Source organism: Manis pentadactyla, chromosome X (assembly GCF_030020395.1).
Source record: "Manis pentadactyla isolate mManPen7 chromosome X, mManPen7.hap1, whole genome shotgun sequence".
NCBI lineage: Eukaryota > Metazoa > Chordata > Mammalia > Pholidota > Manidae > Manis > Manis pentadactyla.
The window spans coordinates 23,387,030-23,403,200 of NC_080038.1; the positions used below are offsets into that span (position 1 = coordinate 23,387,030).

Genomic DNA, 16,171 nt, shown 5'->3' on the forward strand with positions numbered 1-16,171 from the left:
CAAAGCCATTTGTAGTTCCTGCAAAACTATGCTGCCCCTAATTTCTGTTCCTTTGCCTTTATGTTCGCCTTCAAACATGTCTGCCTAGTTTTGTTATGGCTAACTTCCAAACTTTAGACAGGTAGCTCAAATGTTTTCCCGCCATGGAATATGTTCCTGAAGAGCCCTGAGCATTTATTTTCTTTATCATTTCATTTCCACGTTGTGCTTTTAATTTCTGTTTGCCTCCTCTATTTGGCTGTGTGCTCCTTGGAAACAAGGGCTATGCCTTGTATGTTTTAATGCCTCCAGCCCCTAGGACAGAAACCGAATGAAGGTAGTTGTCACTATGTGAATCTACAAATCTGTGTTAAATCAGCTTTTTCTAGAATAGAGCCGAAGGCAGGGCTTCTGATACACACAGTTGATTGAGGAGTGCTCTTCAGGGAGGGGCCTAAAAGAGAGAGAGGGAAGTATGGCAGGAAAGGGGAAAGAGCTGAGCGAAGAGGACCCAGGTAAATGCAGATTTGGCCTGGTCCACGCACGCTGGAGCTCTGGAGCATGAAATTCCCTATAAGATTATCCATATTTGAGACAAAGGAGCAGCTTTTGTGTGCTCGCATCAGTCTGTTCTTGGCAGTGGGTGTACCCAAGGGGATGTAAATTTTCCAGTAGGGTGGCTCCTGTCAATCAAAGATAATTTTCAAGAGAAGACAACTGTGAGCTATTAGCTCGCAGTACTCAATGTAGCTGGAGAGCGGGTACACAAGCTTAGTCAAGGCGATTAGGGAGGGCTTCTGTTACACTATCACAGATATCTTAATTATTTTATAACTACTTCAGTGTACCTACCAAGTAGATAATTTAAGATCAGTATGATTTGGTCTTACATTTTGATATTAGGATGCAATGTGTATGAGCTCTATGGCTAGACTTTTGTTTTCTTTTTAAAGAATGCAACCTTCAGACTTGTGACCATGGAGATATTCTGAGCTCTTATATATGTAGTAATAGTGACTTAATTAAAAATTCTTTCCCTAATCTCATTTGAATATATTTGTGTTATGCCGTCTATGTAGCCTTTGTTCAGGACATGGTACATCAGTAGGAACTCCGTGTAAAGGAATTAGTTCTGAATCTTAAATTCATCACTGACTTCATACAAGCTCCTGGAAAATTTTGGGCAGTAACAAAAATGACTGAATATGGTACTTCTTACACCCACCCCGCAATGCAACTTTAGGGCTTCATAAACTCCCACTGACTCTGCAGGAATATGTACTTCAGAGAAGTCATTAAACTAGAGTATGTCCATGGAATCCTTCCATCAAGAAAGGGGAATACCAATAGCAAACTTTTGAGAGAGACTTATAGAAGGGTATCTTATTCTGAAAGATTAAATACTACTGGTCTACACAGTTACCTGAAGATAATTTTTAAAACAGCAAAAGTAATGAAACGTACATAATGGAATTTACAGTGTCTAGAAATACACCTTTGGCATGATTGTTTCCAAGAGAGCAGAGCTTGTGTGCTGAAGTAAGGAAAAACTGAATTTATCAGTAGCAATTATGGTCATTAAAAGTTAGGTTTCAAGTTTCTACATTTTTATTTTAAATTTGAGATGTCCCACAACAAAAATACTTTGTGACTATATAATTAAAAATGTCTTTATTTAGAAGGAGATGCATTCTGAAGTACTTAGGGGTGAAATGTGATTATATCTCTAAGTTATTTTCAAATGGTTTAAGCAAAAGATTGTGATGCACACAGAGTGAGAGTGTGCAAATGAGGCTAAGTGTTAAAGGAAAAAATAAGTTCCACTCATCACTTCAATTCACTTGATAAAATGCTTTAATTTCATTATAAAAAACATAAGCCCATCATTTATTTAAATGGGTGAACACAAATAATTTGAAAATACCTTGAATTGTTGATATTTGTTGTATTTCCTCCAAAATATTAAAACGTGTTAATTATTTTGTAGTTTATTTTTGAACATCATACGTTTAGCTTAGTGGTAGTAAAACTTCCTAAGCCTTAGATCCTACATTTATTTCCATATTAAAATGAACATAAAGGGTCGCTGATAATCAAGGTGCTGTTGTTTCTTCATTTCACATCTATCTTTTCTTTGACTTGTCACTCTGAACTGTTTGTAACTTTGTTCCTGAGTGATAGTCAAGTACTGAATAACTCGGATTTTCACTAATATTTATTTTCCTTTCAACATTTTTCTCAGTGAGCATATTCTGAAAGTATGCATTAAGATCTCGATCCCCAACACATCTACCCCTCTGTTCTCTTGATCTACTTTGTTATTAAATTGGTAGAACTTTCCTGACTAAATATTTTTGCTTTTAGCTTCAAGCATTTTGGTTTATCTTACAAATCTTCTGAGAATTTGAATAATTTTGTCCCACTGCTACCTTGAAAGTGTTTCAGCCTTTTTCACCGGCAGCGATATCCTCTCTGACAGCTGGTCTCAGTTATAAAAACTTGATTCCAAAATTGTACTGTTATTCATGTTGTGATAAAACAAGATTATTTCACGCTTATCACCAGAATTATAACTGTTTCAAATAAAATCCTACCTAGGATTCACTTCATTCAGTGGGACACATAGACAAAATGGTGTTGATAACTATCACATGTAATTCATACAACCTTGACATCTCTGTTTGTGTACAGTTCTGTCATCCTGATGACGTTCAGGAAACTTCCAGCACATTTATTGTAGACAGTACCTAAATGCAAGTCTTCAATACAAATTTTTTACCAACATTTGGTCATTGAAATTAACTAAATTGAGGAATGTTCTGAAATCAAAAATACCGTTATTAGGAAACAGAACACAATGGTGGTAACGGAGAATGAATTCTAGAGTCAGAAATAGCTGGGTGAGAATCGCAGCACTTCCACTTATAAGCTGGTGTTGGGTTTCTTCAATGTAAAATTTATTTTTAGGTTTCCCTCTTGTTAATCGGTAGCAAAGTTAAACCCAGATACCTGCAATACTCAGACGCTACTGCTGTTAGAGGTGTATCCACTTGGTTTCTTTTCTCGGTATTTGTATACTGTGAGCTGTGTCAGACTGATGATCTTGCTAGATGCTGAGCACCCGCCCTCCCTAAGTGGAAAATCCACGAGTTCTCTGTGATGATACTGATGGTGATAAACCTGTTCTGTGGAGACCTGTTGTTTTCTGTGTGTGTGTGCAGAGGGAGGAGTGATTTAAAAAAAATGGTGTCAAGATGATATTTGGAAGACAGTGCTTCTAGGAAACCCAGAAACCCAACCAGTCCCCCACCCCGATCAGCCCCATTTTTCTCCGTGGTTTCTACTTTACATTTCCCCCTGATACTTCCAGAAATCAAAACAAAGCGACTGTCTACCCTTGTCTCTGGCTGTGCAACCACTACTAAAGCTTGACCCACTTTTGTTGTATTTCATTTTGCCTCGTTTGGCTGCAAAACATTTATTCCTGATTTTTTCTGTGTGGATCCAGTCAGAGAGAAAACACACACACACTGCTTTGAACAAGGAAAATTTATATAAAGGATTGTTAAATGGTAGTAGGGTATTGGAGTAATAAAGGGTTGGGTAGTAAGAAAGAAGGAAAGATGTATTAGTCTTCTCAGTCTGTCATAATAAAATACCATAGACTAGGTAGCTTACACAACAGAAATTTATTTCTCACAATTCTGGAGGCTAAGAAGTTCAAGACAAAGGTGCTAACCAATTTGGTTTCTGGTAAGAGCCCTCTTTCTGGCTTAGATGACCACCTTTTCTTGCTGTGTGCCCATGGCATCTTCTCTGTGAGCTCTTGGAGGGAAAGAAAGAAGATAGCTCTCTGGTGTTCCTTATAAGGGCACTGGTCTCTTCGTGAAAGCCCTGCCATCATGAGTTCATCCAGAGCTAATTCTCTTCTGAAGGCCCCACTTCCAAACACCATCACATTGGGGGTTAGGGCTTCACTGTATGAATTCGAGGAAGGCACAAACACTCAGTCCATAGCAAAAGAGAACCATAAAGAAAAGGAGAATGGCTGCCATTACCCTATGACCGAGACAGGGCACCTCCAAGGGTCAGCCCTTATCCTCCCACCCCCAGAGCTGAGATGCAGACCTCACAGAGAAAGTACATGGATTAACGAGGGGCAGAAGTTACTCAGGTGTCACAGTGGCAGAACTTGTTGGGAATCTGCCGTCCAGAATTTGACAGACTCGTTTTCTAAGGTACCTGGCAAAGTTGTTCATGGGAAGGTGTCTCACCTAAAGTGCTGCTAAAATATCCTCAAGCTGCTGGCTACTGTGCCCTGCAGGCGCTGGGTAACAGAGAAGCCCGCTGCAGGAGAGCCAGGTGCTGGAGAAGCTTCACACAGGACAAGAGCATGCCAAGCAAGCACTCTGGAGCCAGGAGGAAACTCCTTTCCTCCTGCAGTGTCTCTCCAGCACCCTTTTCTAACAAAGCTACAGCGTTAGCTAGCAAAGGAAAAGTATTTCAAAGGCTCAGATGCATTTTCAAAGGACAGGCAAAAAAGTGGACTTAAGAGTAAAAAGGGGAGGGGCAGAAGATGGCAGCGTGAGTAGAGCAGCGGAAATCTCCTCCCAAAACAACATATATCTATGAAAATATAACAAAGACAACCCTTCCTAGAATAAAGACCAGAGGACACAGGACAAAATCCAGACCACATCCGCACCTGAGAGAACCCAGCGCCTCGCGAAGGGGGTAAGATACAAGCCCCGGCCCCGCGGGAGCCGAACGCCCCTCCCCCCAGCTCCCGGCGGGAGAAGAATAGGCAGAGCGGGAGGGAGACGGAGCCCAGGACTGCCGAACACCCAGCCCAGCCATCCGGGCCAGAGTGCAGGGCCCTCGATACTAGGAAAACAGGGCAGCAAGAACAGTGAGCGGGCACTGGAGGCCGGGTGCCGGAGGACATAAGAAAAGCGCGCGACCATTTTTTTTTTTGCTTTTTTGCTGTTTTGGCGAGCGCTTTTTGTAACTCTTAAAGGGATAGGGACCCCAATACTAGGGAAACTGGGCAGCAAGACCAGTGAGCAGAGGCCTGAGGCTGGCACCCTAGAATAAAGAAAAACGAGCGACAACCTTTTTTTTTAATTAAAAAAAAATTTTTCTTTTTAATTTAAAATTTTTTTCTTTTTTTTTTTTTTTTGGTGGTCGTTTTGTTTTGGCGGGTGCTTTTTGGAACTCTTAAAGGGGCAGGGTGGGTCACTTAATCCAGAGGTAGGGAATCCGGGATCTCTGGGCACCCTAACCCCTGAGCTGCAGGGAGCAGGGAGGCCCCTTACGGAGATAAATAGCCTCCCAGCCGCTCCTGCTCCAACGCAACTCCACCATTTTGGAGTAGCTGCCCGAGCCAGGCCACGCCCACAGCAACAGCAGAGATTAACTCCATAGCAGCCGGGCAGGAAGCAGAAACCCTGTCTGTGCGCAGCTGCGCAGCACAAGCCACTAGAGGTCGCTGTTCTCCCAGGAGAGGAGGGCCACAAACCAACAAGAAGGGAAGTCGTTCCAGCCGTCACTCGTCCCAGCTCTGCAAACTGTTCCTATCACCATGAAAAGGCAAAGCTACAGGCAGACAAAGATCACAGAGACAACACAAGAGAAGGAGACAGACCTAACCAGTCTTTCTGAAAAAGAATTCAAAATAAGAATCATAAACATGCTGACAGAGATGCAGAGAAATACGCAAGAGAAATGGGATGAAGTCCGGAGGGAGATCACAGATGCCAGAAAGGAGATCGCAGAAATGAAAGAAACTCTGGAAGGGTTTATAAGCAGAATGGATAGAATGCAAGAGGCCATTGATGGAATTGAAATCAGAGAACAGGAACGCATAGAAGCTGACATAGAGAGAGACAAAAGGGTCTCCAGGAATGAAACAATATTAAGAGAACTGTGTGACCAATCCAAAAGGAACAATATCCGTATTATAGGGGTCCCAGAAGAAGAAGAGAGAGGAAAAGAGATGGAAAGTATCTTAGAAGAAATAATTGCTGAAAACTTCCCCAAACTGGGGGAGGAAATAATCGAACAGACCACGGAAATACACAGAACCCCCAACAGAAAGGATCCAAGAAGGACAACACCAAGACACATAATAATTAAAATGGCAAAGATCAAGGACAAGGAAAGAGTGTTAAAGGCAGCTAGAGAGAAAAAGGTCACCTATAAAGGGAAACCCATCAGGCTAACATCAGATTTCTCAACAGAAACCCTACAGGCCAGAAGAGAATGGCATGATATATTTAATACAATGAAACAGAAGGGCCTTGAACCAAGGATACTGTATCCAGCACGACTATCATTCAAATATGATGGTGGGATTAAACAATTCCCAGACAAACAAAAGCTGAGGGAATTTGCTTTCCACAAACCACCTCTACAGAACATCTTACAGGGACTGCTCTAGATGGGAGCACTCCTAGAAAGAGCACAGCACAAAAAACCCTACATATGAAGAATCGAGGAGGAGGAACAAGAAGGGAGAGAAGAAAAGAATCTCCAGACAGTGTATATAACAGCTCAATAAGCGAGCTAAGTTAGGCAGTAAGATACTAAAGAGGCTAACCTTGAACCTTTGGTAACCACGAATTTAAAGCCTGCAATGGCAATAAGTACATATCTTTCAATAGTCACCCTAAATGTTAATGGGTTGAATGCACCAATCAAAAGACACAGAGTAACAGAATGGATAAAAAAGCAAGACCCATCTATATGCTGCTTACAAGAAACTCACTTCAAACCCAAAGACATGTACAGACTAAAAGTCAAGGGATGGAAAAACATATTTCAAGCAAACAACAGCGAGAATAAAGCAGGGGTTGCAGTACTAATATCAGACAAAATAGACTTCAAAACAAAGAACTAACAAGAGATAAAGAAGGACACTACATAATGATAAAGGGCTCAGTCCAGCAAGAGGATATAACCATTCTAAATATATATGCACCCAACACAGGAGCACCAGCATATGTGAAACAAATAATAACAGAACTAAAGGGGGATATAGACTGCAATGCATTCATTCTAGGAGACTTCAACACACCACTCACCCCAAAGGATAGATCCACTGGGCAGAAAATAAGTAAGGACACGGAAGCACTGAACAACACAGTAGAGCAGATGGACCTAATAGACATCTATCGAACTCTACATACAAAAGCAACAGGATATACATTCTTCTCAAGTGCACATAGAACATTCTCAGAATAGACCACATACTAGGCCACAAAAAGAGCCTCAGAAAATTCCAAAAGATTGAAATCCTACCAACCAACTTTTCAGACCACAAAGGCATAAAACTAGAAATAAACTGTACAAAGAAAGCAAAGAGGCTCACAAACACATGGAGGCTTAACAACACGCTCCTAAATAATCAATGGATCAATGACCAAATCAAAATGGAGATCCAGCTATATATGGAAACAAATGACAACAACAACACTAAGCCCCAACTTCTGTGGGACACAGCAAAAGCAGTCTTAAGAGGAAAGTATATAGCAATCCAAGCATATTTAAAAAAGGAAGAGCAATCCCAAATGAATGGTCTAAGGTCACAATTATCGAAATTGGAAAAAGAAGAACAGATGAGGCCTAAGGTCAGCAGAAGGATGGACATAATAAAGATCAGAGAAGAAATAAATAAAATTGAGAAGAATAAAACAATAGCAAAAATCAATGAAACCAAGAGCTGGTTCTTCGAGAAAATAAACAAAATAGATAAGCCTCTAGCCAGACTTATTAAGAGGAAAAGAGAGTCAACACAAATCAACAGTATCAGAAAGGAGAAAGGAAAAATCACGACGGACCCCACGGAAATACAAAGAATTATTAGAGAATACTATGAAAACCTATATGCTAACAAGCTGGGAAACCTAGGAGAAATGGACAACTTCCTAGAAAAATACAACCTTCCAAGACTGACCCAGAAAGAAACAGAAAATCTAAACAGACCAATTACCAGCAACGAAATTGAAGCGGTAATCGAGAAACTACCAAAGAACAAAATCCCCAGGCCAGATGGATTTACCTTGGAATTTTATCAGACATACAGGGAAGACATAATACCCATTCTCCTTAAAGTTTTCCAAAAAATAGAGGAGGAGGGGATACTCCCAAACTCATTCTATGAAGCTAACATCACCCTAATACCAAAACCAGGCAAAGACCCCACCAAAAAAGAAAACTACAGACCAATATCCCTGATGAACGTAGATGCAAAAATACTCAACAAAATATTAGCAAACCGAATTCAAAAATACATCAAAAGGATCATACACCATGACCAAGTGGGATTCATCCCAGGGAGGCAAGGATGGTACAACATCTGAAAGTCCATCAAATTCATCCACCACATCAACAAAAAGAAAGACAAAAACCACATGATAATCTACATAGATGCTGAAAAAGCATTTGACAAAGTTCAACATCCATTCATGATAAAAACTCTCAGCAAAATGGGAATAGAGGGCAAGTACCTCAACATAATAAAGGCCATCTATGATAAACCCACAGCCAACATTATATTGAACATCGAGAAGCTGAAAGCATTTCCTCTGAGATCGGGAACTAGACAGGGATGCCCACTCTCTCCACTGTTATTTAACATAGTACTGGAGGTCCTAGCCACAGCAATCAGACAAAACAAAGAAATACAAGGAATCCAGATTGGTAAAGAGGAAGTTAAACTGTCACTATTTGCAGATGACATGATACTGTACATAAAAAACCCTAAAGACTCCACCCCAAAACTACTAGAACTGATATCAGAATACAGCAAAGTTGCAGGATACAAAATCAACACACAGTAATCTGTGGCTTTCCTATATACTAACAATGAACCAACAGAAAGAGAAATCAGGAAAACAACTCCATTCACAATTGCATCAAAAAAATAAAATACCTAGGAATAAACCTAACCAAAGAAGTGAAAGACTTATACTCTGAAAACTACAAGTCACTCTTAAGAGAAATTAAAGGGGACACTAACAGATGGAAACTCATCCCATGCTCGTGGCTAGGAAGAATTAATATCGTCAAAATGGCCTTCCTGCCCAAAGCAATATACAGATTTGATGCAATCCCTATGAAACTACCAGCAACATTCTTCAATGAACTGGAACAAATAATTCAAAAATTCATATGGAAACACCAAAGACCCCGAATAGCCAAAGCAATCCTCAGAAAGAAGAATAAAGTAGGGAGGATCTCACTCCCCAACTTCAAGCTCTACTATAAAGCCATTGTAATCAAGACAATTTGGTACTGGCACAAGAGCAGAGCCACAGACCAATGGAACAGACTAGAGAATCCAGACATTAACCCAGACATATATGGTCAATTAATATTTGATAAAGGAGCCATGGACATACAATGGCGAAATGACAGTCTCTTCAACAGGTGGTGCTGGCAAAAGTGGACAGCTACATGTAGGAGAATGAAACTGGACCATTGTCTAACCCCATATACAAAAGTAAACTCAAAATGGATCAAAGACCTGAATGTAAGTCATGAAACCATTAAACTCTTGGAAGAAAACATAGGCAAAAACCTCTTAGACATAAACATGAGTGACCTCTTCTTGAACGTATATCCCCGGGCAAGGAAAACAACAGCAAAAATGAGTAAGTGGGACTATATTAAGCTGAAAAGCTTCTGTACAGCAAAATACACCATCAATAGAACAAAAAGGATCCCTACAGTATGGGAGAATATATTTGAAAATGACACATCCGATAAAGGCTTGACGTCCAGAATATATAAAGAGCTCACACGCCTCAACAAACAAAAAACAAATAACCCAATTAAAAAATGGGCAGAGGAACTGAACAGACAGTTCTCCAAAAAAGAAATACAGATGGCCAACAGACACATGAAAAGATGCTCCACATTGCTAATTATCAGAGAAATGCAAATTAAAACCACAATGAGATATCACCTCACACCAGTAAGGATGGCTACCATCCAAAAGACAAACAACAACAAATGTTGGTGAGGTTGTGGAGAAAGGGGAACCCTCCTACACTGCTGGTGGGAATGTAAATTAGTTCAACCATTGTGGAAAGCAATATGGTGGTTCCTCAAAATACTCAAAATAGACTTACCATTTGACCCAGGAATTCCACTCCTATGAATTTACCCTAAGAATGCAGCAATCAAGTATGAGAAGGATCAGTGCACCCCTATGTTTATCGCAGCACTATTTACAATAGCCAAGAATTGGAAGCAACCTAAATGTCCATCGATAGATGAATGGATAAAGAAGATGTGGTACATATACAGAATGGAATACTATTCAGCTATAAGAAAAGGGCAAATCCAATCATTTGCAGCAACATGGATGGAGCTGGAGGGTATTATGATCAGTGAAACAAGCCAAGCGGAGAAAGAGAAATACCAAATGATTTCACTTATCTGTGGAGTATAAGAACAAAGGAAAAACTGAAGGAACAAAACAGCAGCAGAATCACAGATCTCAAGAATGGACTAACAGGTACCAAAGGGAAAGGGACTGGGGAGGATGGGTGGGTGGGGAGGGATAAAGGGGGGGGATATGTGGGGGGGTATTAAGATTAACATGCATGGGGGGGTAGGAGAAAAGGGAGGGCTGTACAACACAGAGAAGGCAAGTAGTGATTCTACAACATTTTGCTATGCTGATGGACAGTGACTGTAAAGGGGTTTATGGGGGAGACCTGGTATAGGGGAGAGCCTAGTAAACATAATATTCGTCATGTAAATGTAGATTAGTGATACCAAAAACAAAAAAAAACAAAAAAAAACAAAAAAAAAGGGCAGTTCCTGTGTGGTAACCTCCAATGAGTTCTACACAAGAGTATAAAGGGCATATAAAAGTGTAGGCAAAGGGTCTGTTTGCGTTTATACAGAAGATCAAAGCCTAATTGGGCTACCGCAAAAATGAACTAAGATACGATATGAAAGAGAACTTCCAACGTCAGCACTCTCTGGAAGACTCATGCCAGAAGATGATCATCAAAAAACCCCGACAAAGATCCACGCACTGCTACAGCTGTAGATGCACTCATCCCACCAGCTCCTGGACTTGCCATGGGAATGAAGGAGATATCTAAGCTGGCCTGTGCATACAGTAAAACAACAAATTCGACTGGGTCTATACTGTTGGAACTCAACCAAGAATTAGGAGAAGTGCAAATTGTAGCACTCCAAAATCTTACAACTACAGACTATTTACTGTTAAAAGAACATATGGGATGTGAACAGTCCCCAGGAATGGGTTGTTTTAATTTGTCTGATTTCTCTCAGACTGTTCAAGTTCAGTTGGACAATATCCACCATATCATAGATAAGTTCTCACAAATGCCTAAGGTGCCTAACTGGTTTTCTTGGTTTCACTGGAGATGGCTGGTAATTACAGATATGCTTTGGTTATGTAACTATACTCCTATTATGTTAATGTGTGTGCGCAATTTAAGTAGTAGCTTAAAACCTATACATGCTGAAGTTACTCTACACACAAGAAGATATGTCAAAGAAATAATCAATCTTCCCATGTTTTCTGCCGCCTGCTACTTCTATAGCTTTTCTTCTTCCTTCCTAATTACAACCCTTAAATAGAATTCGTGCCTCATATCAAATTTACCGAGTATCATAATTCTTCCAAGTGGTAAAGATACCTCAAGACAAATGCTGGGCATAGAAGCTACAGGGCATAAATATGCAAAGAAATAAAAAGCTAACCATTTCAAACAATAAGGCTTCTCTCTCACTTACCAACTTTACATTTCCCTGTATGGCCCCGGAAGATGACTGGTTAGCCAGAGACGGGTAAGATTCCTCAAGGGAGGAACAACCTAAGACAGGCACAGTCGCAGGGGGGTCATCAGGTGAGAAATTGGGGATCAACAGAGGTGAGGCTTAGAACCTCACCCCCCCATTCTGAGAGAAATCTTCTGCATACGTGGATGTTTTATTGCCCTTGTCTAGCTTGGATTAACACATAGTCTACAGGCACACACCTGATCATCTACAGTTGCTCTCTTACAACACTAAACTATGTTTTCTACCTTTATCTTGTATCTACCTACCACTTCAGCATTTTATTAAAAATAATAATAATAAAGAGAGAAATGTGGTATCCACATATAAATCAAGTATAAAAACCGAATGAGTATTCATATTTGAACTGACTGTTTATAGTTCATAATGCATGAGCAAAACCAAAAGTTTCTGTGATGACTGCCCTTGTACTGTTCACTATGTAACTTATTCACTATGTAAGAATTTGTTCTCCATGTAAGAACTTGTTTGTTATGCCTCAGAAGATTGGAGACTGACGAAAATTAGGCTTGGGGTGGATTAGTGATTGTGCATTGAGCATTGACTCCCCTATACAGAAATTTATTGTTGTTAACAACCATTTGATCAATAAACATGAGAGATGTCCTCACAAAAAAAAAAAAAAAGGACAGACTTCCAATGGTAAAATAAATAAGTAACCGGGATGTAATGTATAGCATGAGGAATATAGTCAATTTATTGTAACAGCTTGGTAGGGTGATAGCTGGAACCTAGAATTATGTATATAAATGTTTTATCACTGTGTTGTACACTTGAAACTAATGTAATGTAATACTGTGAATCAACTACCCTTCAATAAAAAATAATTATCCTAAAAAAAAAAAAGAGTAAAAAGGCAATAAACCAATACCACCACATTGATACAAACCAAGAACAGATACCAGCAGAAGCCAACCAAGTGGCAGATACATTGTTTGTTAGGGTAAATTGCTTTCCAGTGCCATTTTGAGTTTTATCCATTGCTTCATCCTCTTTGCCTAAAGTAGTATCTAGTCTAAAATAGATGCTGAATAAGTATTGGTTGATGAATAAATGAATGAATGAACTTCCTGCTTCACATTTTTCTCTAATGTCCTCTCTCTCTCTTTTTACTATAGCTGATGGATGCACCGATTGGTCTGTCGATATCAAGAAGTACCAAGTTTTGGTGGGAGAGCCTGTTCGAATCAAATGTGCACTCTTTTATGGTTATATCAGAGCAAATTACTCCCTTGCTCAAAGTGCTGGACTCAGTTTGATGTGGTACAAAAGCTCTGGTCCCGGAGACTTTGAAGAGCCAATAGCCTTTGATGGAAGTAGAATGAGCAAGGAAGAAGACTCCATTTGGTTCCGGCCAACATTGCTACAGGACAGTGGTCTCTACGCCTGTGTCATCAGGTATCTTTTAATTCTTTTCATGCTGAAGCAACTCAATCACATGCTGCTTTCCTATACTTACATTTTGCTGCACTCCCTTTCATCTAAAGGTATTGTCTCAATATTTTTGGGTGTTGCTGCCTTCTAAAATTTAGAACCTAAATCAAAAGGATGAGATTGTAATTTATATTGAGACATTATTTCTGGCTTATGGAGAAAAGAGATACCATCTGGGTATCTACTTACGTTGCCAGAAATTACTAAAGACTATGAAATAAAATTTATAGACAAGGTGAAATGTTGCAAATAAAATATAAGCAAAGACTTGCAGAAAGGATGCATAGTTTATTGCTAAATGGGTTGTAACATTTTGTTATTGCCCTTCACAGACAGATAGAGCCCAGATACCTCTGGTTCACACACATCTGCCAAGATGATTTAGGTAATGCATGTATGTGCACGGGAAGGGGAAGGCAGCATTGCCATGTTAGGGAATATGAAGGCTTTGTTCCAAGTTACTTTGTTAACTAAAAGTGCTGGGTCAATACAGTATTTTCCTTGGTCCCTCAGAGCCAATACAAAGATTAACAACAAAGTCAGGTTCTTTTTCCACAAAGAAACTCATCACACATCCACACATCTTTGTCCACTTGTGGAAGAGACATATGTAGTTTGCTTAATGATAATTCTTTGAAACAGTATCTATGCAACACATTGGCAGTTAAATATCTCAGTTTAAGTATTTAGCCCTTCATGAATTGTGAATCATATCCTACATGAATGGTTGTGGATGTTATTAAACTATAAGAAAATTGGCAAAAGAGGGTACAGACATATATAGGATGTGTTTAAATCTATTTCTTTGTCTTCCTGCATGTCAACTTAATGAGAGAAATAAAGCCGCATCTAATGCAGTAGATTCTCAATTTGGAGAAAGTCCCAGAATCACCTTGTCTTTGCCAAATAAATATTTGACTTCCACTTCTGCACTCTCACTGGCAACTGTCACTCCTCTGTCATAAAGATCATGTCTCCCTCTCAGTGTCACCTGTAAGAATTACCTTGATGCTCAATCACAGCTACAGGTATGTTAGGACATTAAAACAGGTCAAAGCCACATAAAGTTGAACATAAATTTTTCTTCTTAACACTGACAAAATGTAAGTCAGAGTTAATTTTGGAAAATACAAATGAATGCACATAAAGTTGTGTTTGGGAAAAATATTGAAAGGATTATGAAAGAAAAAATCCATCATTCCTTTGGCAATTCTTGTTCTTGTCTTTAGGGTCTCCCAATCCTTTTATATTCAAACATAACTTAATAGAACAGTAGAGGTTTTATAAGGGCCTTGATGACTAACTGCCATATGAGCACAGTTACAGAGTACTGTTTGGACTGACTGCTCTCACTTGACTAATAGTAATTTGATTTAACTTCACATACACTGTATTTCTTTAAAAAATTATTATTTCTGATTGTTCATGTGTAGAGATGACTCTTCAGGATAGGCAGATGTGTGTCTTCATTTATGTAAGTTTAGAAATTGAACTGTAGGTCCAGTCTGGCACTTAATTTCACTGTTTATTGTTGATGAGAAAATAATGATGCATTCACATTAACAATCTGAGTTTCTGAAGCACTGAGGTTGTAGGTCTTTGATATGTTTAAATGAACACTGTGATTCAGTGCTGAGAGATTACATTAAAATGTCCCTGAGTTTATACCTGCAATAGTGAAGGACAGGTTGAAAAGTTTCAAAAACAATGGCAGTTGCATATGTTCATATGTCTACATTTTAACAGAAGGTGAAACTAAGAGACAAACACCTTCAAGTTTTATATGTGTCAAGTGGCATTCTAGAGGAGGTGATGAACAGCAGGAAAATATACTTTTGTCACTGGAACTCAAATATTCCAGTTGATTTGAAGCTAGTGTTGTTGATATGGCTCCCTTTTCCAATTTGGAAAGTGGTTCTCAGCATCCTTATAAACAGCAGTTTACATAGTATGGCTTCGTGTTGATGTGGAGAAGGCTCAGGGCTGTTACTGAATCACAGACATTTTAGTGCATTGTTAGCTATTAGGTCACAAAACTGTCACCATTAGTTTTTAGATAATCCACTTGCAAAGTGGAAAATGTTAGAAGTTTGAAAATGTTAGCTCCTACTCAAAGGTTCTAGTCTTTCTGCTAAGTGTTCTGGATGTTAACTTATTAGTGAAAAGGTTTAACAAACCTTTTAATGTATGGCTAATTTGAATTTATACCTACATAGGCATAATTAAAAGTTGTAAATAGAAAAATCTAGGATTACTATCAGTTGAATGAACAAGAGCTTGCCTACTCCTTTTCTTAGTATGTCCTTGGGACAGAACAATACTATATACTTTTTTGCTACATACTACCTGGCTTTTTATTCAGTTTTCTCGTAGACTTTTTTTTATTTTTACATGAAAAAAGTGAATGAAGGAGGGCTGTGTAACAATACCTTTTCATTTCCTTTATTTCCATTTAAAATAATAAGTTCACTTTATAAACAAATAAAATTTTCCTGTAACTTTGGCTCCTGATGCTTTAATCTTCCTATTCAGAGTTCCACCCTATCAGCAGTTTCATATGCAGAGCTAGCTGGTGCTCGAGTGACATTTTAATGCTCCCCAAGTGTAGCATACTAACTTGTTTGGAGCCCTATTTTTTTAACTAAAATTTTTATTTTTAAGGTAATTGTAGATCTGTACTAAGTTGTAAGAAATAATAAAGATCCCATGAGTCCATTACCTGGTGTCTATCAGTGGTAACATTTTGCACACATGTAGTATGATATCACAATCAGGTTATTGACATTGATACAGTCAAGATACAGAACAACGCCATCACCTCAGGGAGCCCCCCTTGTCCACATCTGCCTTCCTCTCCACCAATCCCAAACCCCTGGCAGCCACTAATCTGTTCTTCACATGTATTTTTTGT

The 16,171-nt window shown here is 39.2% G+C and overlaps 1 protein-coding gene across 1 annotated transcript in view; it reads left to right on the top strand.

The window, feature by feature from the left end:
* The window catches only part of IL1RAPL1 (interleukin 1 receptor accessory protein like 1), a 1,269,227-nt gene that overhangs the window by 652,995 nt on the left and 600,061 nt on the right, over positions 1–16,171 (top strand). The window contains exon 3 of the mRNA XM_057495499.1: positions 12,945–13,224. Within this exon, the coding sequence (XP_057351482.1) occupies positions 12,945–13,224 (280 nt within the window). The remainder of the gene's footprint in view (positions 1–12,944; positions 13,225–16,171) is intronic.